General features: G+C 43.9%; 1 protein-coding gene across 1 annotated transcript in view; it reads left to right on the plus strand.

Moving 5' to 3' along the window:
• LOC121871380 (calpain-C-like) overlaps window positions 1-24,231 on the plus strand; it is a 140,160-nt gene that overhangs the window by 52,206 nt on the left and 63,723 nt on the right. Inside the window, exons 2-3 of the mRNA XM_042373603.1 lie at window positions 11,435-11,575; window positions 23,089-23,158. Coding sequence (XP_042229537.1) covers window positions 11,438-11,575; window positions 23,089-23,158 — 208 coding nt within the window. The 5' untranslated portion in view covers window positions 11,435-11,437. The remainder of the gene's footprint in view (window positions 1-11,434; window positions 11,576-23,088; window positions 23,159-24,231) is intronic.

Raw genomic sequence — 24,231 nt, forward strand, 5'->3', positions numbered from 1 at the left:
CGGTATTAGCTGGTTCAGTTGGGACACTAGGTTGTACATGTCATGCAAAGCCCTGAGGGATACTAGTGTGCAGGGGGCAGAGGTGTACCACGAGCCTCATGTCACAGTTTACAGATTTCAAATACGTTTGAGATTTTGCTGATAATGTTTTACGCCGAGGTAGACACCTGTTGAGATGACTACTGTTGATTATAACTAAACTGCTTAGAACACAGCAGTAGGCAACACAACGGTACATAATAACACAACGGTGAGCAACACAACGGCACATAACACAACCGGTAGGCAACACAATGGTACGTAACACAACGGTAGGCAACACAACGGTATAACACAACGGTCGGCAACACAACGGTACATGTTGGCCAACGGTAAACAGCAACACAGGATACATAACACACTTCGTGATACCGCCGGAAAGAGGTGCTGGGAATCGAACAGGCATTTTGCATTAGAAAACTGCCTGCCTGACTGTGAGAACAGCACAATGCGCAGGCATCGTTTCTCTCCTTCCCCTGAGTGGGAACAGTGATTCTACACACATTTCCCCATTGGAGCCACTCTTAAGATAACGCGGTTTTTTGTATTGGCTTTTTTTGTTTTTTACGCAGTGGTAGTGACGTTCCCACTTGACCTAGTGGGTGGTGATGAGGTGAAGTGGGTTAATACGTCAACAGATGGCAGGCACTTTCAAGAATATCTCTCTCTCTCTCTCTCTCTCTCTCTCCTCTCTCTCTCTCTCTCTCTCTCTCTCTCTCTCTCTCTCTCTCTCTCAAAACAACAAAAATAGACAAAATCGTGAGTGGTGGTGGGAGTGCTTGCAGGTCTGACCCTTAACATGAGATGAGTTGCTCCTTCACCCACCTCTCCTCTTCACCATCCTCCACCTTCCTCCTCTCCTCTTCCTTCCTCCTCTTTCCAATCATCCACTTCCCTTCCATTCCTCATCCTCCTCCCCCATTCCCCTCTGTTGCTCTTCCTTCCTTCCAATCCTCCAAGCATCTGTTCTCCTCTATCCTCGCAAAATGCTCTCCCACATTTCACCCTTGTCACCTCCACCTCTCCTTCCCCTTCCCTCCCCACCTCTCCTTCCCTTTCCGCCTCTCCTCCCCACACACACACCTTCTCCACTTCTCCCTGTGTTGTCACTTAAATTCTTGTCTTTCCGTAACTATATTCTTCCTCATCATTGTTATATCTTTATCGTGGCGTAATTTTGATTGTATTGTGTGTGTGTATGTGTGTGTGTGTGTGTGTGTGTGTGTGTGTGATAGCAACCAAGTGCTGTGGTTTACTGGCTTCCACAGCCCCAGAGGCTGAAACCCTTCAGTAAGACTCGTGACTTAGCCATACAGTGAACATGATTGTGCTTTCATTGGAGGTCACGTAGATCATTTTACGCTGAAGTGTTGAACAGCAGACACGTGGTGCTTGTCTAACTCCTCACAGATGGTGTTATGAGGGGCATCACGTGGTGTAAGTAACTCCCTCACAGATGGTGTTATGAGGCATCACGTGGTGTAGTAACTCCCTCACAGATGGTGTTTTGAGGGGCATCACGTGGTGTATTAACTCCCTCACAGATAGTGTTATGAGAGGCATCACGTGGTGTAGTAACTCCTCTGGGTAAGGTGTTGTAGCCGAGGGCATCGTGGTGTAGTAACTCCCTCACGAGATGTGGTATGAGGGCATCGTGGTGTAACTCCTACAGATGGTGTTATGAGGGCATCACGTGGTGTAATGCTCACCTCACTCAGGCTAGTGTTATGAGGAGGCATCGTGGTGTAATGCTCACCTCACAGTCAGTATTTATAGGGGCATCGCTGGTGTAATGCTCCCCCCTCTAGATAGGTGTTATGAGGGGCATCACGTGGTGTAGTAACCCTCTAGATGGGGGTGTTATGAGGCATCACTTCATTATAGTAACTTCTCACAGATGGTGTTATGAGGGCATCTGCGTGGTGCTTGTGCTCCTGCAGATGGTGTTATGAGGGGCATCACGTGGTGTAATGCTCCTCACAGATGGTGGCCTGGGGGCATCACGTGGTGTAATGCTCCTCACAGATGGTGTTATGAGGCATCGTGGTGCCAGCCAACCCTGCAATTCAGGGTGTTCATGAGGGCTCACGCAGACAAGTAACTCCCTCACAGATGGTATTCTGGCCAGGGGGCATCGTGGTGTAGTAACTCCCTCACAGATGGTGTTATGAGGGGCATCACGTGGTGTAATAACTCCCTCACAGATGAGGTGTTATGAGGAAACCATGGTGTCATCGCTCTCACAGATGGTGGTATGAGGGACTCCATGGTGTAGTAACTCCCTCACAGATGGTGGTATGAGGGGCATCACGTATGGTGTCAATAACTCCCCTCACAGATGAAGGTGTGCCGGGGCATCACGTGGTGTAGTAACTCCCTCTGGGTAGTGGTTGTGAGGGAACTCCGCGTGGGTGTAATAGCTCCCTCAGTGTGAGATGGTGTTATGAGGGGCATCACGTGGTGTATGAGGCATCACGTGTAATAACTCCCTCACAGATGTGGTGTTATGAGGGCATCTGGCGGTGGCTAGTAACTCCCTCACCAGATGGTATGAGGACATCACAGGTGTGTCACTCCCTCACAGATAGTGTTATGAGGGGAACCGTGGTGTAATGTAACTCCCTCACAGATGGTGTTATGGGGGGCATCACGTGGTGTGCTCCCTCTGGTGTGTTATGAGGGGCATCACGTGGTGTGTGCTCCCTCTGGATGGTGGTGTTATGAGGGACATCACATGGTGTAATGCTCCCTCACAGAATCGGGTATTTATAGAAGGGCATCACGTGGTGGCCGTAACCCTCACAGATGGTGTTATGAGGGGCATCATGTGGTGTGTAACTTTCCCTCACAGTTGGTGTTATGGGGGCATGATGTGGTGTGTGCTTTCCTCACAGATGGTGTTGGTGGGGACATGACGTGGTGTATTAACTCCTCACAGATGGTGTTTGGGGGGCATGGCGTGGTGTAATGCTCCCTCACAGATGTGTGGTGAGGAGAATACGTGGTGTAGTAACTCCCTCACAGATGTGGTGTTATAGGGGCATCATGGTGTAGTAACTCCCTCTACAGATGGTGTTATGGGGGCATGCGTGGTGTAATGCTCCCTCACAGATGGTGTTATGAGGACATCACATGGTGTAATAACTCCCTCACAGATAGATGATATGAGGGGGTGTATCACGTGGTGTAATGCTCCTCTAGATGGTGTTATATGAGGGGGCATCACGTGGTGTAATAGCTCCTCACAGATGGTGTTCTTGAGGACATCACATGGTGTAATCGCTCCCTCACAGATGGTGTTATGAGGGCATCACGTGGTGTGTGTCCTGCAGTGTTATGAGGGACATCACATGGTGTAACTCCTCACAGTTAGTGTTATGAGGGGGTATCCGTGGTGTAATGCTCCCTCACAGGTCAGTATTTATGAGGACATCACATGGTGTAGTAGCTCCCTCACAGATGAGGGGCATCGCATTGTGCCGTGCTCCACTACAGATGGTAGTATGAGGGCAGCATCACGTGGTGTAGTAACTCCCTCTCAGATGGTGTTATGAGGGGCATCACTTGGTGTAGTAACTCCATCCAGATGGTGTTATGAGGGGCATCACGTGGTGTGTAGCTCCCTCTGGATGGGTGTTTGGGGCATCACTTGGTGTAGTAACTCCCTCGTGGTGTTATGAGGTATCGTGGTGTGATGGCTTCCTATAGATGTGGTGTTATGGGGGATATCATGGTGTGTAAGTACCTACAGGTGGTGTATGAGGGTATACGTGGTGTAGTAACTCCTCTGAAGGTGTTATGAGGGCATCTGCGTGGTGTGTCCTCACAGGTGGTGCTATGAGGGGCATCACGTGGTGTGTAACTCTCAGTGTTGTTATGGGGGCATCACGTGTGGTGTGTGCTCCCTCACAGATGGTGTTATGAGGGCATCACTTGGTGTGTGTTTGGTGGTTGGTGTTGGTGTAACTCTCCCTCACAGATGGTGTTATGGGGCATCACTTGGTGTGTGCTTCCTCCAGATGGTGTTATGAGGGGCATCACGTGGTGTGGTAACTCCTCACAGATGGTGTTATGAGGGGCATCCTTGTTGTGTTAACTCCCTCTGGAATGGTGTTGTGAGGCATCACTGGTGGTAATGCTCTCCACAGATGTGTTATGAGGGGCATCACTTGGTGTAGTGGCTTTCCCTCTGCAGATGGGTGTTATGAGGGGTGTCGTGGTGTGTGCTCCCTCTAGATGGTGTTATGGGGCATCTTGGTGTGGCTTTCCTCCAGATGGTGTATGGGGCATCGTGGTGTAGTGCTCCTCACAGATGGTGTTATGAGGGGCATGGTTGTGTATCTCACAGATGGTGTTGTGAGGGCATCACGTGGTGTAGTGATTTCCTCATAGATGGATGTGGTGTTTATGAGGGGATGTGGTTTGGTGCTCCCTCACAGGTGTGTTGTGAGGGCTCACGTGTGTAATCTTCCTACAGATGGTGTTGTGAGGGGCATGCGTGGTGTGTGCTCTCACAGATGGTGTTATGAGGGCATCGTGGTTGTGGTAGTTCTCACAGATGGTGTATGAGGCATCACGTGGTGTGTCGCTCACAGATGGTGTTATAGGGGCATCACGTGGTGTAGTATCCTAAGATGGTGTTGTGAGGGGGCATCGTGGTGTGGCCATCCTCTGGGATTGGTGTTATGAGGGCATCACGGTGTGTGCTCTCTCTGGGTGTTGTGGGGGCATCACGTGGTGTAGTAACTCCCTCACAGATGGTGTTATGGGGGCATCACGTGTGTGTAACTCTACAGATGGTGTTATGAGGGATCATCGTGGTGTAGTTCCTCTGATCAGTGTTGTTGAGGAATCTGAATGTGTGTTTTGTTGGGAATATTGGTATTTCTCTAAGATGGTTTGTGGTGTGTGGTGTGTGATTATTATAATAGTTATTTATATTATTGTTTGTGGATGTATATGTGTGTAATGTATATATGTAATATTATTAAGATTTGCATGGGGTGGAAAATGTATAAACTTACATTTGATTTGAGACTTAATGATATTCGTTTAATATATTTACAGGCTGTACAGTACATAAATAAGGGAGTTGTTTAGTTTATTTTTAACAATAGATGTGGATGGTGCTGTTCTTTATCTATCAGTGCGGGCTAAAGCTGTTTGATTTTGGATGCGAGAGTTGGACAGGGACTGCGGTGGCAGGGGTGGCGGTGAGCAGGTGGTGCAGTAGTACACTGCTCCGGTGTATGGTAATGGTTGCATGTTATTGTGTGTGTGTGTGTGTGTGCTGCGGCACCAGCAGGGGACAGGCTGATATTAAACGTTGTGGTTCTCGTGGCGGGGCCTGGCCTTTGTCGACTTGTTCTGGCTACTGCGCTCAGTTTCCACACGTCTCCGAGACATCAGGCTTTCCTGCTGGTGATGTGGGACGGATGATGTGGTTATGGCTGATGAAGGGATTAGGTGGGATAGGTAACTCGTGCAGCGGAAACTCTCCCCCTCCACTAAACACATTTTCTGGCGGTTTTTGCGCTTGCTGCATTCCTGTGCCATCTGCCTCCTGCGTCTTGCTGGGTCGCGTGGCCGTGACCCAGCAGATGAAGGTGTAGGGAAGGGAGGGTGGTGGTGGCGGTGGCCGGACATTGGGCGGTTTATCGGTAATTTATTATCGTCGAGTTACTGTTATGGTGTTTATTAGTTAAATATGGATGTAAGGATTACAATTACATGATGTATAATCATGTTGCGGTCTTGATTACTTTAATTACTTGCTACAGCTCAATTTTGTACTGTTTTGTAACCTGGTATTTGTTAATCTTCTGAGATGAAAAAGGTCGGCATAATGCATTATAGTCATAATAAATTTTAGACAATAAAAAATCATAATATTACAGGTGGATCGAGATTTTGGTGAAAGTAATGTGATATAGATGGAGAAATGTGAGATTTAAATAACTGAAGTTTTGGAGATATTATTAGCAGATGTATAAAACAAAAATATATTAATGTGGATTAAGTATATGTATATTTTACTGCACACTCACATATACTTAAGGCATTACATTTAGTAATTGTAATTATCAAACACTGTGGTATTACATTTTTAATTTTAACATTCATTTTTTTCTTAAGACAAATTTGCTCAAGGTGCCAAACGCATACTGTGTCCGTTATATAAAGATAGGTTTTAAGAGTAAGCGATCTAAGCACTAACACTCGATATTTTGTTCTAGAAGCTAGGTATAACAAGCATAATATGCCGAGTCTTATAAAGGACCGAATGAATGACTGTATTTGAAAATCATGACTCATTATGGTAGAAAGGGGAATGAAGTGCCGATATATATCTTTACTATTGTAGTCTTGAAATGTAATGGTGATTACTGTTACATTTTTGAATGTAATCGATTACAATTACAATTTTGTTACCCCATATCTGGGTGGCCGGTGGTGGGTGGGTGGCGGTGCTTCAGGCAGGTGGTGCTGGTGAGGTCTTTTTATGTGGTGGTAGGTGGGTTGTATCTGTTCCTCCCTCTCTTTCCTCCCCCTCTCTTCTTCTCCCCTCTCTTCTTCCTCCCCCTCTCTTCCTCCACTCTCTTCTTCTCCCCTCTTCCTCCTCTCTTTTTCCTCCTCCACTCTTTCTTCCTCCCTCTCTTCTTCCTCCTCTCTTCTTCCTCCCTCTTCTTTCCTCCCCTCTTCCTTCCTCCCCTCCTTCCTCCCCCTCTTCCTTCCTCCCCTCTTCCTTCTCCCCTCTCTTCTTCCTCCACCATCTTCCTTCTCCTCCTTTCCTCCTTCTTCTTCTCTCTCCTTTTCCTTCCTCCACTCTCTTTCTCCCCACTCTTCTTCCTCCCTCTTCTTCCTCTCTCCTTCCTCCTCTCTCTTCTCCTCTTTCCCTCTCCCTCTTCTTTCTTCTCCCCCTCTTCTCCTCTTCTTCTCCCCTCTTCTTCCTCCCCTCTTCTTCCTCCCCTCTCTTCTTCCTCCCCTCTCTCCCCCTCTCTTCTTCCTCCCCACTCTTCTTCCTCCCTTCTTCCTCCCTCCTTCCTTCCTCCCCTCTCTTCTTCCTCCCCTCTCTTCCTCCCCTCTTCTTCTCCCCTCTCCTTCTTCCTCCCCCTCTTCTTCCTCCCTCTCCCCCTCTTCTTCCTCCCCCCTCTTTTTCCTCCCTTTTCTTCTTCCTCCCCCTCTCTTCTTCCTCCCCCCTCTTCTTTCCTCCCCCTCTTCTTCCTCCCCTCTCTTCTTCCTCCCCTCTCTTCTTCCTCCCCCTCTTCTTCCCCTCTCTTCTTCCTCCCCTCTTCTTCCTCCCTCCCTTTTTTTCCTCCTCTCTTCTTCCTCCCCTCCCTTCTTCCTCCCCTCTCTTCTTCCTCCCCCTCCTTCTTCCTTCTCCCTCTCTTCTTCCTCCCCCTCTCTTCTTCCTCCCCCTCTTCTTCTCCCTCTCTCTTCTTCCTCCCCCTCCCTTCTTCTTCCTCCCCCTCTCTTCTTCCTCCCTCTTCTTCCTCCCCCTCTCTTCTTCCTCCCCCCCTCTCTTCTTCCTCCCCCCTCTTCTTCCTCCCTCTCCCTCCTTTCTTCCTCCTTTTTTCCTCCTCCTTCTCTCTTCTCCTCCTTTCTTCCTCCCCTCTTCTTCCTCCCCTCCTTCTTCTCCTCCCTCTTCTTCCTCCCCCTCTCTTCTTCCTCCCCTCTTTCTTCTCCCTCTTCTTCCTCCCCTCTTTTTCCCCTCTCTCCTTCCTCTTTTTTATTCCTTCTTCCCTCTCTTCTTCTTCCCCCCTCTCTTCTTCCTCCCCATCTTCCTCCCTCTCTTTTTCTCCCCTCTTCCTCTTCTTCCTCCCCTCTCTTCTTCTTCCCCCTCTTTTCCTCCCCCCTCTCTTCTTCCTCCCCCTCTCTTCTTCCTCCCTCCTTCTTCCTCCCCTCTCCTTCCTTTTCCCCCTCCCTTCTTCCTCCCTCCTTCCTTCCTCCCCTCTCTTCTTCCTCCCCTCTCTTCTTCCTCCCCTCCCTCTTCTTCTCCTCTTCTTCCTCCCTCTCTTCTTTTCTCCCCTCTCTTCTTCCTCCCCTCTCTTCCTTTTCTCCCCTCCTTCTTTCTCCCTTCTTTCCTCCCTCTCTTCTTCCTCTCCCTCCTCTTTATTTCCTCCCTCTCTCTTCCTCCCCTCCCTTCTTCCTCCCTCTCTTCTTTCTCCTCCTTCTTCCTCCCTCCTTCTTCCTCCCTCCTTCCTCCCCTCTCTTCTTCCTCCCCCTCTCTTCCTCCCCCTCCTTCTTCCTCCTCTCCTTCCTCCCTCCCTTCCTCCCCCTCTCTTCCTCCCTCCTTCTTCCTCCCTCTCTTTTTCTCCCTCCTCTCCTTCTTCCTCCCTCTCTTCCTCCTCTCTTCTTCCTCCCTCTCTTCTTCCTCCCCTCTCTTCTTCCTCCCCTCTCTTCTTCCTCCCCCTCTTCTTCCTCCTCTCTTCTTCCTCCCCCCTCTCTTCTTCCTCCTCTTCTTCCTCCCCTCTTCTTCTCCCCTCCTTCTTCTCCTCCTCCTTCTTCCTCCCCTCTTCTTCTCCTCTTCTTCCTCCTCTCTTCTTCCTCCCCTCTCTTCTTCCTCCCTCTTCCTTCCTCTCCATTCTTTCCTCTTCCCTCTCCTCTTTTTCCTCCCCTTTCCTCCTTTTCCTTTTCTCTCTCTTCTTCCTCCCTCTTTTTTCCTCCCCCTCCCTTTTTTCTCCCCTTTCTTCCTCCCCTCTCTTCTTCTCTCCCCTCTCTTCTTCCTCCTCTTTTTCTTCTCTCTTCTTTCTTCTCTTCTTCCTCCCCTTCCTCTTCCTCCCTTCCTCCTTCTTCCTCCCTTCTTCTTCCCTTCTTCTCTCCTTCTTTCTTCTTTATTCCTCTCTTCTTCCTCCCCTCTCTTTCTTCTCCCTCTCTTCTTCCTCCCCTCCTTCTTATCTCTTCTCTCTTTTCTTCCTCCTCTCTTTTCTTCTCTCCTTCCTCTTCCTCCCCTCTCTTCTTTCTCCCTCTCTTGTTCTCCTCTGTTTTCCTCCCCCCTCTCTTTCTTTTTCCTTCCTCTTCTTCCTCCTCCTTTTTTTTCTTCCTCCTCCTTCTTCCTCCCCTTCTTTTTTCCTCCCTTTTTCTTCTTCTTTCTCTTTCTCCCTCCTCTTTCTCTCTTCTTCCTCCCCTCCTTCTTCTCCCCTCTCTTCTTCCTCTTTTTTTTTTTTTGTTTTTTGTTTTTTTTTTTTTTTTTGTTTGTTTTTTGTTTTTTGTTTTTTGTTTTTTTTTTTTTTTTTGTTTTTGTTTTGTTTTTTTTTTTTTTTTTGTTTTTTTTGTTTTTGTTTTTGTGTGTTTTTTTTGTTTTTGTGTTTTTTTTTTTGTTGTTTTTGTTTTTGTTTTTTGTTGTTTTTTTTGTTTGTTTGTTTGTTTGTTTTGTTTTTTGTTGTTGTTTGTTTTTGTTTTTTTTTTTTTTTTTTGTTTTTTTTTTTTTTTTTTTTTTTTTTGTTTTGTTTTTTTTTTTTTTTTTTTTTTTTTTTTTTGTTTTTTTTTTTTTTTTTTTTTTTTTTCTCTTCTTCCTCCTCTCTTCTTCCTCCTCTTTGTTCTCCCCTCTTCTTCCTCCCCCTCTTCTTCCTCCTCTTCCTCTGTTTCCTAATTCTAATTTAACGGCTTACCTCGTCAGTAAAACATTTAGATTCACTTTAATTTTTACTGTATAGGTATATAATATTTATTTTCATTAGTAATACGGCTGTCGTGTGGTGTGTGTGTGTGTGTGTGTGTGTGTGTGTGTGTGTGTTCATTCAGAGTCGCCGGAAGTCAAGTGTCTGAGGAGAAAGTGAAACTTGAGGCTAATGGGTACATGATGGTGAGGGTAGTGATGGTGTGGACGATGGTGGTGATGGTGTGGATGGTGGTGATGGTTGTGGATGGTGGTGATGGTGTGTGGACTGATGGTGAAGTGGTGGTGTGGAATGGTGATGGTGGTGATGGTGTGGATGGTGGTAGAGATGGTGGTAGTGATGGTGGTGATGGTGTGGATGGTGGTGATGGTGTGGACGATGTAAGCTAGGTTCAGTTGGTTAGGTTAGGTTCGGGTTAGTTCGGGATAGGGTAGGCTATGTTAAATATGGTTAAGTTAATCTTCAGGTGATATAAGCTGGGGTGTGTAATCTTCAGGTGATATAAGCTGGGGTGTGTAATCTTCAGGTGATATAAGCTGGGGGTGTGTAATCTTCAGGTGATCCATTGTTTTTGTTGTGGTAGGGAGGTGTGTGAGATCAATTTAACTGGGAGAAAGGAGATCTGTTGCTGCTATAAGGACCGTTTTGTTTTTGAGGAAAGGTGTTACGGTTCCCGCCACTTTTAACGGTCGGTAGCGGGTCTTGACGATGATTGGGCGCGCTGGATGGTTGAGGTGCCAACTCTCTCTCTCTCTCTCTCTCTCTCTCTCTCTCTCTCTCTCTCTCTCTCTCTCTCTCTCTCTGTATTTTCGGAAATAAATTTACATTCTTCTTTACTCTCGTACGTTTGTGCAAATCAATAAAAGGAGGTGATGAAATTATTAAACCTAAAGAAGTCAAAGATAAGAACATTGATCGCCAAGAAGTCAAAGATAAGAACATTGATCGCCAAGAAGTCAAAGATAAGAACATTGATCGCCAAGAAGTCAAAGATAAGAACATTGATCGCCAAGAAGTCAAATAAACACTAATTGATTGATTGGGTACAAGGGTGCGGCACTCTTCTCTTCTCTTCTACCCTCTACTCTTCATTCTTTTCTTCTGCCTTTCTGTCCTGTTCTTTCTTCTTTTCCTCCTCTCCTTCCTCCTCTTCTTTCTCCTCATCCTCCTCCTCCTCCTTACCGAGTGAAGAAATAAAGAAATCAGGGAAAGATGATACAATGGAAAAGATGGAAGGAAGCAAAGAAACAGTGATAATTGAGGGACTTGAAAGAAACAAAGAGATAATAAATAAATTAGAAAAATACGAAGATATAAGAGGAAGGAGCTGATGATAATAGATGATGATGATGAAATAGAGAGAGGAGGAACATGAAGAAGAAGACACAGGAAGGGAAAGACGAGAGAGAGACATAGAGAGGAAGAAGAAACAACATACATATGGAGGTTAATAGATGAAAGTGTGGGAAGTGATAGAGTGGATGATTGTTGTGAGAGAGAGAGAGAGAGAGAGAGAGAGAGAGAGAGAGAGAGAGAGAGAGAGAGAGACGCAATGGCTGTCTTGTGGTGCATCATTAATCTCCAGCAGTATCTATCAACATTAACAAGGACAAATTACTCACTAACCACCACTACCTACCGCCTCCAACCACTACTTCTTACCTGTACTAACAACTACAAACTACCAGCAGTAACAACCATTACCTACCAGTAGCAACAACCATTACCTACCACCACTACCTACCACCATTAACCAAGTGTTCTTCCCCCTACAGGAGATGTCAGAGTACGGGCGGGTGGTGAAGGGGTGTGGGGAGAAACGTGAACTGTGGGAGGACCCGGAGTTCCCTGCCTCTCAAACCTCTGTCTTCTACCACCAGACGCCGCCCTTCACCTTTCACTGGCGACGACCTAAGGTAAGCTGCATCTGCGTGTTGGTATTACTGTTATTACTGGTATTTTGTAAGGTACTGTACCGTCTCATTAGTTATCATTATTTTAAGGTACTTTTCCTTATACCTAAAGTCGTATATATCTTTTGAATTTCCGCGATGGTCGTTAGTCACCTAAGATAAATACCCCATTTGAGTACTCATTGTTGTGTTGATTCTTCTGTAGCTTATAATTAACACACTTTCTCCTTCCCATAGACAATTTTACCTGTGTACATCAGTTTTTGTCTATGTTAATCATGATATTTCAGTCTTTGTTCCTGCATACCAAGACTTTGTGTGGTGTAGTATCTCTCTCTCTCTCTCTCTCTCTCTCTCTCTCTCTCTGTCTCTCTCTCTCTCTCTCTCTCTGACAGTTTCGTCTTCCGGGTGTTATTACAGTTTCTCTTCCTTCCCAATTATTCGCCTTGTTTATACTCTACACCTATTTTCTTTTTGTCTCTATTATGACTTGTTCCGTTCTCATTACTTCCCAATGTTATTATGTGTTTTTGTTTACTCTGCTTTCATTGTGTCACTTTCAGTATGTATCACTTGACTTTTACTCTCGTCAATTTTCTTATTTTATTACTATGGCTGTGTCACTTTACTTCTATATGTCACTTTCAATATGTGTCATCTGTGTATCACGTTGAGTTTCTTCCTGCCACTCACAGGATACAGTAAGTGTGTTAATATACATTTTAAGTATTGGCCTCGACGTGACTCGATGGAACGATCACCTCCGACTTTCTCCTGGTGTAAGTGAAGCTCTGGCACTCTGTATAGCTGTGTCTGTGATTGTCTGGCACTGTGTGTGATTCTCTGGCACTGTGTCTGTGATTCTCTGGCACTGTATGTGATTCTCTATGCCATATAGAATCACACACAGTGCCACCGAGAATCATAGACAGTGCCAGAGAGTATGGCAATGTGTGTGTTATTTCCAATGGCACTGTGTCTGGAGCAAGTGTAGTGTGTGTGTCTGGCTGTTTCTGAGTTAGTGTCCGTCTTTGGGTCTGTGGAAGTCTTTGCGGGAATGTCTGTCTGTTAGTGGGTCTGTCTGTCTCTCGTGTGACAGAGGGCATAATTGCATGACTCTACGTGACCACAACACTGAACTGTCATGATCACGCTGTCACAAACAAGCCCATTTTTTGCTGCGTAAGATAGCTTAATGAATGATATTCCTCACACACACACACACACACACACACACACACACACACACACACACACACACTGACTAACTGACTTTAATAAGAGAGTATCCCCCTCCTCATTTCCTGTTGTCGCTAATAAACGTCACTTCGTCACTTTCTATCAACGGTGTTACACTTCACCTCACACTAGGGCACAACTCTCCTAAGACGTAACCTTGTACACTTACGACAAAACATTAACATTATACTGTGACTTTAACCTGAACTAGATACGTTCACTTAGCACAAGAGTTAAGGTTTAAGAACTATTGGATAAGTCTCTACCTCAGTTGTCTTGGTGTTAATTTAATGTATCGGGTTAAGGTTGAGTTTCATTGTAATTTTTATCTCCTAACTGCTACTGGGTGAAGGTATTTAGTTAAGGTAAAGTCTCTGTATAATGTAAAACTGTGTTGGTGTTTTTATCTTAAGTCAGCCAATGAGGTACAGTCTTACATCTTCAGTTACGAGAAATACTTAATTTTACCAACCTTTGTTAATCTGAAGCCTGGCCTGTGTCACCCCTGGGCCGCACTGTGTCACCTCCGGGTCACACTGTCACGCGTCTCATCACCACTAACACACACTTTCTCCAGATTGCTTCCACCAGCGTGATTCCACACACACACACACACACACACACACACACACACACACACACACACACGTCGTGACTCTTAATAGCATCTTCCCTTTTTCTTTTAGCTTTCTATTACTGGCTCGTGTTTCCCCGCCTCACGTAATTATCTTACTGTGGTAAATACCGTCCGCTTTTGTCTGTTTGTATGTTATGCTGTTTGTTGTTGTTTATTCAGATTCTTAACAACAAAAGGTGGCGTTTGATTCAGGGTTTTTTTTGGGGGGGTCTTCGTTATTTTTTTATCTCCGTATTTTCACGTTTAATTTATCTCGTTTACACACACACACACACACACACACTGGAGGGGGTCAGGTAGGGTTGAGTCAATGGGGACTTTCTCCGTCATTATTATTTTGTTTTGTTTTATTATTGACTTTACTCATTCATTCTCTCCTCCCCCCTTGTTTATCTCGCTCTGGTTCACCCCTTCTCTCTCTCTCTCTCTCTCTCTCTCTTTGTTAGTGGCTCTTGTTGAAGTCGTCACCATAACCCTTTGAGTACAATATGATGCCAACTCCCTGAGTACAGTGAATTGCCCCATGAGTACGTTATATTATTCCCTTCAGTACGAGAACTTAGTACATTTGAATCACTTTAGCCACAGTTCCGAAACAGGATTCAATACCCGATTTTCTGGAAAGGCTTCGTTTAGTGTTTCACCGAACCCGAGTCATTATAATCAAGGCCTCGTGAATCATTGTTGTCGATGGTTTGTGAAGCACTATTTTCATGGCTTTGGGATTCATTAATGGTAATGCTATGTGAATCACTATTGTCAATCTTTTCCGAGTCATTGTTGTTGTCGTCTGTGAGTCATTATTGTCAGCAGCCGTATAGCGAGACTCGACAGCGTCATTATCCGACCTTCATTCAACCCATTGTGTGTGTGCGTGTGTGTGTGTGCGTGTGCGCGTAGGTTGATGTGGTGGAGAATAATTCCACACCAACAACACCACAAAACCACCACAACACCACCACAACTTTACAGTAACACCACCACAACATTACAGCATCACCACCACAACACCACCACAGTTACAAGACCACAGAAACACCACCACAGCAACAATACTACAGCATCACCACCACCACAACAGTACCATAGCAACACCAAAGCAACACCACCACAAGACCGCAGCATCACCACCACAAGACCGCAGCATCACCACCACAACACCACCACCACAACAATACCACAGCAACACCAAAGCAACAACACCACCACTACGGCACCCATAGCACCACAAAGTAACACGTTACAAGGTCAGTACATAATATAACCTTCAGTCTCTCTCTCTCTCTCTCTCTCTCTCTCTCTCTCTCTCTCTCTCATATCCAAACACCTGTCTGTCTGTATTGACCAACAGAATCACTGTATAAACATCAGGTTGACACAGATGTGATTCTTGTAGCCAGCGGGACCTTGTAAAACAATGTATTTCTTTCTTTCATGGGATTCGTGTGTGTGTGTGTGTAGTTTTCAGCTCCTTTATGTGGGTCTGTGTGTCTGTCTATGTATGATCTGTGTTTGTGTACAGTCAGCTAAATATTATTGTGCACCTTTACGGGGTCCTACAGTATGACACACCGGACCAAGAATTCTGAAAACACTTATGAGTCAAAGTGGATGTTGGTAGCCCTGGCTTTCTGAGTTGCCAGTTACTCTGTAGATACTATTTACCTTCGGGTGTTTCAGTGTGTCTGCGTGCACAATGTGTTACAAGATGCGAATAGAGCAGTTAACACCATGTAACTATATTAATAAAATAATCGAATTAATATCAAAATCAATTGCCATTACAACTCTTGCTGTTTGCTCTGATGGTCTGCCCTTTGCAGATCGAAACTGCTCCGTTTCTAACAGATTCATTACATTCTTTTAAACGATCACACTTCCTCTGGTGAAATTCTTTGCTACAGTGTTACATAACACTGACAGTGCTTCTGCTTTGTGAATTTTACTACCAGTTACCCTCGGTCAATCCCCTATTCCTATTATATATTGTAACATTAGAGCTACAGCTCGTTTCTTAACTCGCATCTTTCTGGTAGCTCAGTTACCTATGCGTAATGTTGTATAAATTTCCTACGTTACAAATGTTTCGTATTTTTTTCTGAGTGAGGTCTTGTATTATGCTACTTCTCATCACTTTGTCAGATAATGGTTATAATCATGAATATTTACACAAGTTCGTTGTATCTCATCGTATGCGAAATTCCTATACTGCACCTCAGTTTCTAGAGTGCCTGCCATTCCTACCGTATGTGGGTGACTGAACGTAGTACTACGGTATAGAATATAATGCTATGACATTATCTGGTTTAAGTGCTATGGGTTTTATATGTATTCCTGATAATTTCTCTGTGGTTACTACACATGATATAAGGAATAAGAGCACATTAGTTTTACAATGAATCACACAATCAGAGATACCAACCTTACCAATACATAGCGCCACTCTCGCAGTGTTCGTTGCGAGTCATCGCACCCAGGGGTGCAGAATAATTTTTTGCTGACTGTACGTATGTGTTTGTACCTACTGTATGTGTGTTAACTGTATGCAGAAATGTGTGTGTACGTGTATATATGTGTGTGCGTTGCTAGGGAAAAACATACATCCAGGGCGGGGTGAGTTGTCAGGTGGGGAATAACTTCCTTCCTTTCCTTTCGTTTCCTTTCTTTATCTTCCTTCCTCCAATCCTTCCTTCCTTCCTTCTTCCCACTCTTCCTCCTTTCCTATCTGCCCCCCTTCCCTCCCTCCCTCCCTCCCTCCCTCCTTCCATCTTCTATCCTTTTCCATCTTCCTCCCTCCAGCTCGTACCCCCAACACATGACACAAAAAATACACAAGCAAGTAATTTAACTCCCGGAAGGTGAGGCGCCCTCGTGAGAACTGTTACACGTGTGTTATGGGGGTCACACGTCACCACTACCCACCAGAATCTAGATTATCAACCTAACGCAACTTCACTGATATTTATTTTTTTTAATATATATATATATATATATATATATATATAAATATATATATATATATATATATTTATATATATATATATATATATATATTGAATTTTAGTAGTAAACAAGTGATCGAAGGGTCCTTCGATCACTTGTGAAAGTTTGAACGCTCATGACAGCGTACAGCGAATGAGGGTGCTCCAAGTCCATAGACTTGCATGGTTAATTAGGGTGCGCCAAGTCCGTAGACTTGCATCGTTTTCCATCGTAAATATAATTGTTAATTAATGCCTTCCTAAAAAACCATCTACATGGGACCAGGTTTGTTCCACTCTACGATTTTTTTGTGATTTTTCCACCAAGTTTGATGAAAAACGATTGTGCCGTTTCGGCTGCCCAGAACAGACACACGCCTAGTGCTATAGTATATTAGATAGTTGGTTTAAGTTATCAATTTTAGAATATTGTATTGGTGACCTGGGAAATTGCTGATGCTGCCAGAGGTCGCTATTTGAGTGCAATATTTGTAAGAAAGTAATATTTTTGTACCAACTTTTTTGTGTGAGTGGAGAGGCACACATGATGCTAACACCTTCATCACTGCACTCGATAGCCTTCTTTTCCTCAACTGTAAATTTAGGAGCCCATATGAAGGTAGTTGGACTGCCCTTGCTTCGGAATCAAATCAAGCGACTCTTAGGATGGGAGGTGAGCTCTGTATCCACTTGGCTACCGCACCTCAGCTTACTATTAACAACCATTAATTATATCAAACACGAAGAGATTTTATGAAGTGTAACTATAACCTGTGTTCTCCCATGATGCCTGAGATAGTTTATCACCTAAACACAAGCACCACATTAGTTGAGTCACCTAAAAATTAGACCCCAGCTTATTTCACCTTAAGATTTATCGCCCTAACGCTAACTTAACCTAACCTCACACCACTTCGCCTCGCTTTACGTAGATCTGGTCATGAAATAGCTTGGGATTGTTGTATATATTATGAGGTTTAGAGGTGATGCGTTCATTACTCTCATACTCTAGTCCTTAGCATTTTGATGTGTACAGTCTAGCGTTATGGACTAATCTTGATGCGAGGTGTGTGTGTGTGTGTGTGTGTGTGTGTGTGTGTGTGTGTGTGTGTGTGTGTGTGTGTGTGTGTGTGTCCTTTCTCTGCCTGTACTTGTGTGTTGGGGTGACGTTCATCTCGCTCCTATAATATACATGTTATTATATAGTACAAAATCACGCCCTAAAAAGGTTAAATAAAAGCCTTTCAACATTGCACAACTGATTGAGGGGTTTTCAGTGCACTTTAGTTTCTCTTCGATTAATAATAGTCCATAACTTTTATTTTATCAAGAGTTTCACCGGAGTTAATTAGCGTTGTGTGTTATATTACCCTCACGAATTCCAAATTTTGGGGGTAATGGAGGCGGCATGTCCCTAAAAGGCTTGTGTCTGGTGTTCTCTCTGTTTAACACGCACTAGTAACGCCAAGCTCAGGGTGATAAGAACAAGTTATTATCCACAGGTTTGTCATCTTGGTGACTGATGCGTTGGTGTTCCCAGGGTCGTGAACACGGAAAAACCTAACCTAACCTACGTGTGTGCAATGCCATCATATATATATTGTGTTGTCAATGTGTACAAGTCCTGTGACTTTATTTCCGTTCACCGGTGTCTATTTCCGTTCACCGGTGTCTATTTCCGTTCACCGGTGTCTATTTCCGTTCACCGGTGTCTTCCGTTCACCTGGTGTCTTTTTATCGTTTCTATATTGTTTTTTATAATAGTACTTAGCTTAACATAGTCAAATACTCCCATTAGATTCATTACAATAATGCTATAATAATAATAATGTTAATAATAATAATAATAATAATAATAATAGTATTTTATTCTGTATTTCTGAAAATTAGGCACATATACCAATGTAGGGTCCCAGGGCACTACTTTCTGTTATGTTAAGCACTGGGTGATGTAGACGTTGGTGTCCCCAAGGCGTAGTTCTGGTGTCTATTCCAATTACCCGCTCTACTGAGACTAACCCCCCCCCCTCCCCCACATATACATACATCATATTGCTGATCTGTGATTTATGACACCAGGGATACGATATTTCAGAGAGGTAACCGAAGCGATGGTGTTAAAGGCGTGGTTGCGGTGTTCACTCTACCTTCTCTGCTACAACTAAACATGGGGCCCCTGTACATTTCTCTCCCTGTTACCCAGCCGTGGGAAACGAGATGGATTAACACACTGCCTTAGTCTAGTTCACACCAGCTGATGAATACCCAGTTACAGGTTGGGGTCATGCTGGGTTAATAAGTTTCTGCGTCTCAGCAATTTTAATTAGTGATTGGTTAATGTTGTGATGCCTGGGTGTACGAGGTATGTAGCTGGATGGGTTTTTTACCTTCATTATTGATTTCTTCTTTTTCATTTCCTCCCTCATCTTCCTTGTGCCCCCCTTACTCCTCTTCTTTCGTTCCTCCTCGCTCTCTTCCTAGACAGCGTGAGGTCAACTTTCCTCCACTTCCTTCAACTTGACCTTGTTCTCCCTTACTCTCTCTTTTATTACTTTTTGTTGCTTATTTTTCCCCAATTTTATTGTGTGTGTGTGTGTGTGTGTGTGTGTGTGTGTGTGTGTGTGCGCGCGTGCGAGAGCGCTTGTGTCCTTTTGTGTGTACGCATGTACACCCACAAAAAAATTATTCGGCACCCGTGTCACATTGTATCACGCCGTAAGAGTGCCGAATAATTTTTTTGTGGGTGTACATATGTTGCATTTTTATTGTGTGTGCGCCTGTGTGTGCGCTCGTATTGTGTGCATTTGTATTGTGTGCCTAGTGTGTGTATCTGTTGTGTTTCTGTGTGAGCACATTGTGTGTGTGTGTTGTGTATCATTTCAGTGTGCGTGTATAAAACAGGGAGTTCGATAATAAAAGATTCTGAAGGTCGTGGAATTTTTATACACACACACACACACACACACACACACACACACACACACACACACACACACACACACACACACACACACCGGTATAACATCGTCGCCAACTTGCATTTGTTTTAAATGATCGAAAGAAAATCATTTTTGTTACAACTTTAAAAAAAGAAAAAACTTTATTTATATTTTTTTAGATTTTAGAAGAAAAAATTAAACATTTCAATAAACATATAAATATAGAGAAAATAATGACTGCATCAGCCCCAAATTTTAGACTAGAGTTTTTTTAATACAAACTATAGGCGATAAACACTACACTTATATCGATAAATTACCTTCGTATATACAGTTGTGGACAAAATTCTCTGAACACTTGTGACCATCTGGCATCATCTACTTGAAAGTCATGGAGGTAAATTATTTATAATAACTCTCTCTCTCTCTCTCTCTCTCTCTCTCTCTCTCTCTCTCTCTCTCTCTCTCTCAAATATTGCCCTCCAGACAGCGAGAAAGTGTAACCAGTTATTTAGGTCACAGTGAATGACAACGCCGCAAGGGAACACACCTTCAGTACACCCGTGGGCAATAGTGCTACACCCGTGGGTAATAGTGCTACACCGGGCAATAATGCCCGGGACGTAATGCTCAACCAGGGACAGTCCCGTGGGCAATAGTGCCATATACCGTGGGCAATAGTGCTACCCGTGAGCAATTGTGCTACACCCGTGGGCAATAGTGCTACACCGTGGGCAATAATGCTACACCGTGGGCAATGTGCTACACCCGTGGGCAATAATGCACACCCGTGGGGTGTGCCACCCGTAGCATAGTGCCACACCCGGCAATAGTGGTATATCCGTGGACAATAGCAGTACACCCGTGGGCAATTATGCTACACCGGGGCAATAATGCTGCACCGGGGCAATAATGCTACAACCAGGGGCAATAGTGCTACCCGTGAACAATAGTGCCATACCCGTGGGCAATAGTGCCACACCCTGGGCAATAGTGCTACACCCCTACACCATAGGCAATAGTGCTACACCCGTGGGCATTAGTGTTACACCGTGGGAATAGTCACCAGGGCAATAGTGTTACACCCGTGGGCATTAGTGTTACACCCGTGGGCATTAGTGTTACACCGGGGGCAATAGTGTTACACCCGTGGGCAATAGATTGCTCTACTCTGGCTCTATTATAAGGAATAATTTTCAACTCGATAGTAATAAATAATGTAACGTATTATTGTAGTCTCACTGTTATTATGACGCCATATTGGACTTGATCACCGTGCCGTAATCTTAATGTATAGTCTTAATATTTTTGTGTCGCCATAGTGTGTGTGTGTGTGTGTGTGTGTGTGTGTGTGTGTGTGTGTGTGTGTGTGTGTAAGTTTTGTGATATATCTTTAATGATGGGAATAAGATGACTGTTGTTATTATTATAAAGTCCTGGTGTTATTCCGGCGCCATCTTGGATACGATTTCAGTAGCTTAGCTTAACGTAAGAATTTTTGTGAATTCTGGCCAAGGACTGAGTGAGTATGTGGTCCAGTGACTCAAACATATGAGTCAGTGATTGTTGTGCGACTCAATGGTGTGTGTGTGGAGAGAGAGCCCACCACCCAAAATTCAAGTCTCATTCCAACTTTGGACCCGTGAACTGACCTAACTATGCTTTTGAGTAAGGCAGTTGGTCTAGTTCAGTGTCGTTCACGTTAACTCCTTATAGAGTATATAAAAAACTTAGGTTAAGGCAGGTTAGTTCAGCTTAAATCTGGTCATTTTAAATTAGGTTAGTTTATTTCAGTTTAATTTAATCCTCAATTCTGTTTTCAAACCAATTTATCTTTTTCACGTTTAAATCTAAATATGTGTCTCAATATAATGCCATTGCTACGTGGTTCGCTATTATCGACAGTGTACTTGTATATAACTGAAGAAATTATACAATGCAATACATCATTACACTGACATCCTACTGTGGGATATCAGTGTTACAGTATATTCAAATACAGGTACAGTACAGAGGTTTCAGAGCACCAACACAAAAAACCAGTTTACAACCTGTACTCTTGGCTTCGACTGTCTTGCGATCCATTGTATTAAGTGTAGTAATTTTTGCTTAATATTACACTAAATGTATAAGATTTTGGGGAATAATCTCTCTCTCTCTCTCTCTCTCTCTCTTTTCTCTCTCTCTCTCTCTCTCTCTCTCTCTCTCTCTCTCTCTCTCTCTCTCTTTTTCTCTCTCTGTGTCATGGGTGGCACTGAACCCTCACTTTATCGATCTATCTATTGCGAGTAACTTTCTGAGGGAGGCAGTGACCCCACACGTCAACAATACTTACTGGGTCATTATCACAAATGCTCCTCCTTGTTGCAATGTACCTTTCACCACACCAGGGGTCAAAGGTCACCTGGGGGAGGGAGGAAGGAGAGAGACTAAGCATGAAAGAAATTTTGAGAGAGAGGAAGTGTACTAAGGACAAAACCTAACCTAATTTAACTTAACCTAACCTAGTAATGGTAGTGGTAATAGTAGTAGTGGTGGTAGTGATAATAGTAGTTGTAGTGGTAATAGTGGTAGTAATGGTGGTTGTCGTGCATGGCAGGAAGGGAGAATTGTGTTGAAATTTGGGAAAGTTCTCTCTCTCTCTTCTCTCTCTCTCTCTCTCTCTCTCTCTCTCTCTCTCTCTCTCTCTCTCTCTCTCTCTCTTCGTTTATCTGTCTGTCTGTCTGTCTGTCTTTATCATCGTACAGTAAACGCTATAATCAAATTGTAATGAATTAATTAGAGACTTAAACCTAATTAAGTGGTAATGACTTATCATACTAACCACCCCTTCCTCTCCCCAGAATCATCTTACAGGGAACATCTTAAGTAGCCTTACACCCCCCTCTCCCCCCCGGGAAGTAATTAGGAGCTTGGGCAGGTGTGTGTGGGGGGTGGGGTGCCAGGGAGGTAGTATGAATGTGCCACCTGTGTTTGAAGATGGTGCCAGGTGGGTGAAGCTGTGTGTGTGTGTGTGTGTGTGTGTGTGTGTGTGTGTGTGTGTGTGTGTGTGTGTGTGTGTGTGTGAAAAAAAGAGCAGTGTATATTAATATCCATTTTCGTTAATAAATAAATAACACACACACACACCTGAATTTTCGTGACACTCAACATTAATAATGATTTAAACATAACTTCATTACGGTCGAGTGTAAGTCACCATGACCCTGTTTCCCACCTGTGGATGACCTCGCCTCAAGGACCGTCATTCGCAGTCAATCTATCAATATCTTTCAGTCATTTGGTCAGGTTTAATATACTTCCCTTCCGTGTGTGTGTGTGTGTGTGTGTGTGTGTGTGTGTGTGTGTGTTCAGATACATGTTTCGTGATTAACTAATTTGACATTGTTTATTCACGAACTTATTTTGTCATCTCATTATTTAATGTTATTTGACCCCGGTTACTTGGTTTTGCTGTCATCCAAATATTTGACATGATGTGACCTTTCTACAGATATGTGACCTTGTTTTCTGCTGAATATTTGACGTCATTTATGCATGCTTGTAATTGACCTTCCTGCCACTCGGATATTTCAACCTAATTTGACGTGACTTTTATGGCTCTCAAGAATGATTTACCTAACATTCCTGCTACCAAAATATTGACCAAACCTTCCTGTTACCTATATATTTGACGTGACCTTCCTACCAGCCAGAGTACTTGACCTGTGTTCTCTGCAGGAGCTGGTCCAGAACCCGGTGTTCATCCGTGAGGACGCGTCTCAGTTCGACATTGTCAACGGCAAGTTAGGTGAGTACCTCCTGTTTGTTTCCCTCTTGTTTGTGTTTACTTATTTTTGTTTGTTTACTTCTTGTTGCTGTTTGTTACCTCGTGGTGTTTATTTACATCTTGCTGGCGTTTGTTTACCTCCTGCTAGTATTTATGTACAATTATGGACAAAAAACCCTGGACACTTTTATCAACATCTGCCGGAGGATCGTGTAGGTATGAGAGTTGTCATTTTAACATTAATTCTGTCAAACTTTTCTTTGAATAATAGTCGAGTTATTTCGTGTCATTAATTCTGAATTTCACTGAGGTTAAGAAAGCACAAATACTTCTGTTTGAGTGTGCGTGCGTGACTGGGTGGATAAAATGCCAGATACTGAATAGGGTATACCAACTTGAAGTACTGCTGGACGGTGAATCTTGCTGGCATCATTATAAACAAAACAAAAAAAGAGATATTATTAAGATGAACAACAAGAACAGCTGTGGGATGTGTTAACCTATAATTAGTAAGTCATTATATCGTTAATTTGCATAGGGAAAGTACTTAAAGGCGTGTGCGGATTCTACACTGGGAACGCTTAACATAGAGACAGACTTACGTTGCCTTGCGTGTTACTGTGTTAACCAGCAAGTCACCAACTCATTGTAATATCCTAGAGGGATATAAGCACCAGTGGAGCATTGCAGTGTGATCACCAAGTCTGTGTCCTGGAGGGAAGTGAACGGCAGCCGAGCATTGCATCCGCCGTGTTTACGAGGTGGTGACGGATATACGAAGTGACACTCTGGGGCAGCGGAGAGTGGCGGCGGGTGGCCTTCACAGTCTCGTACGTTTCTTCGATTGTTGTCTCACTTATCTTGATAATTGTCGTGCAGATTGCTGGACCTTGAGATGGGAGGTAGCAAGTCTTAGGGTTTTTATTCATAATTATTCACTGTGGGATGAGTCATGTTGTATTCATCGTGAAAGCACTCGTGTATGAATGACGTGGAAATGTATCATGAGTAATTCATTGTGAGGGTTTAGTGTATTTTGAAGAACAATACTTTGTGCTTTGCTTATTCACTTTGATGTTTGGAAGTTTATATTT

This window comes from Homarus americanus, unplaced genomic scaffold (genome assembly GCF_018991925.1).
Source record: "Homarus americanus isolate GMGI-L3 unplaced genomic scaffold, GMGI_Hamer_2.0 scaffold45698, whole genome shotgun sequence".
NCBI lineage: Eukaryota > Metazoa > Arthropoda > Malacostraca > Decapoda > Nephropidae > Homarus > Homarus americanus.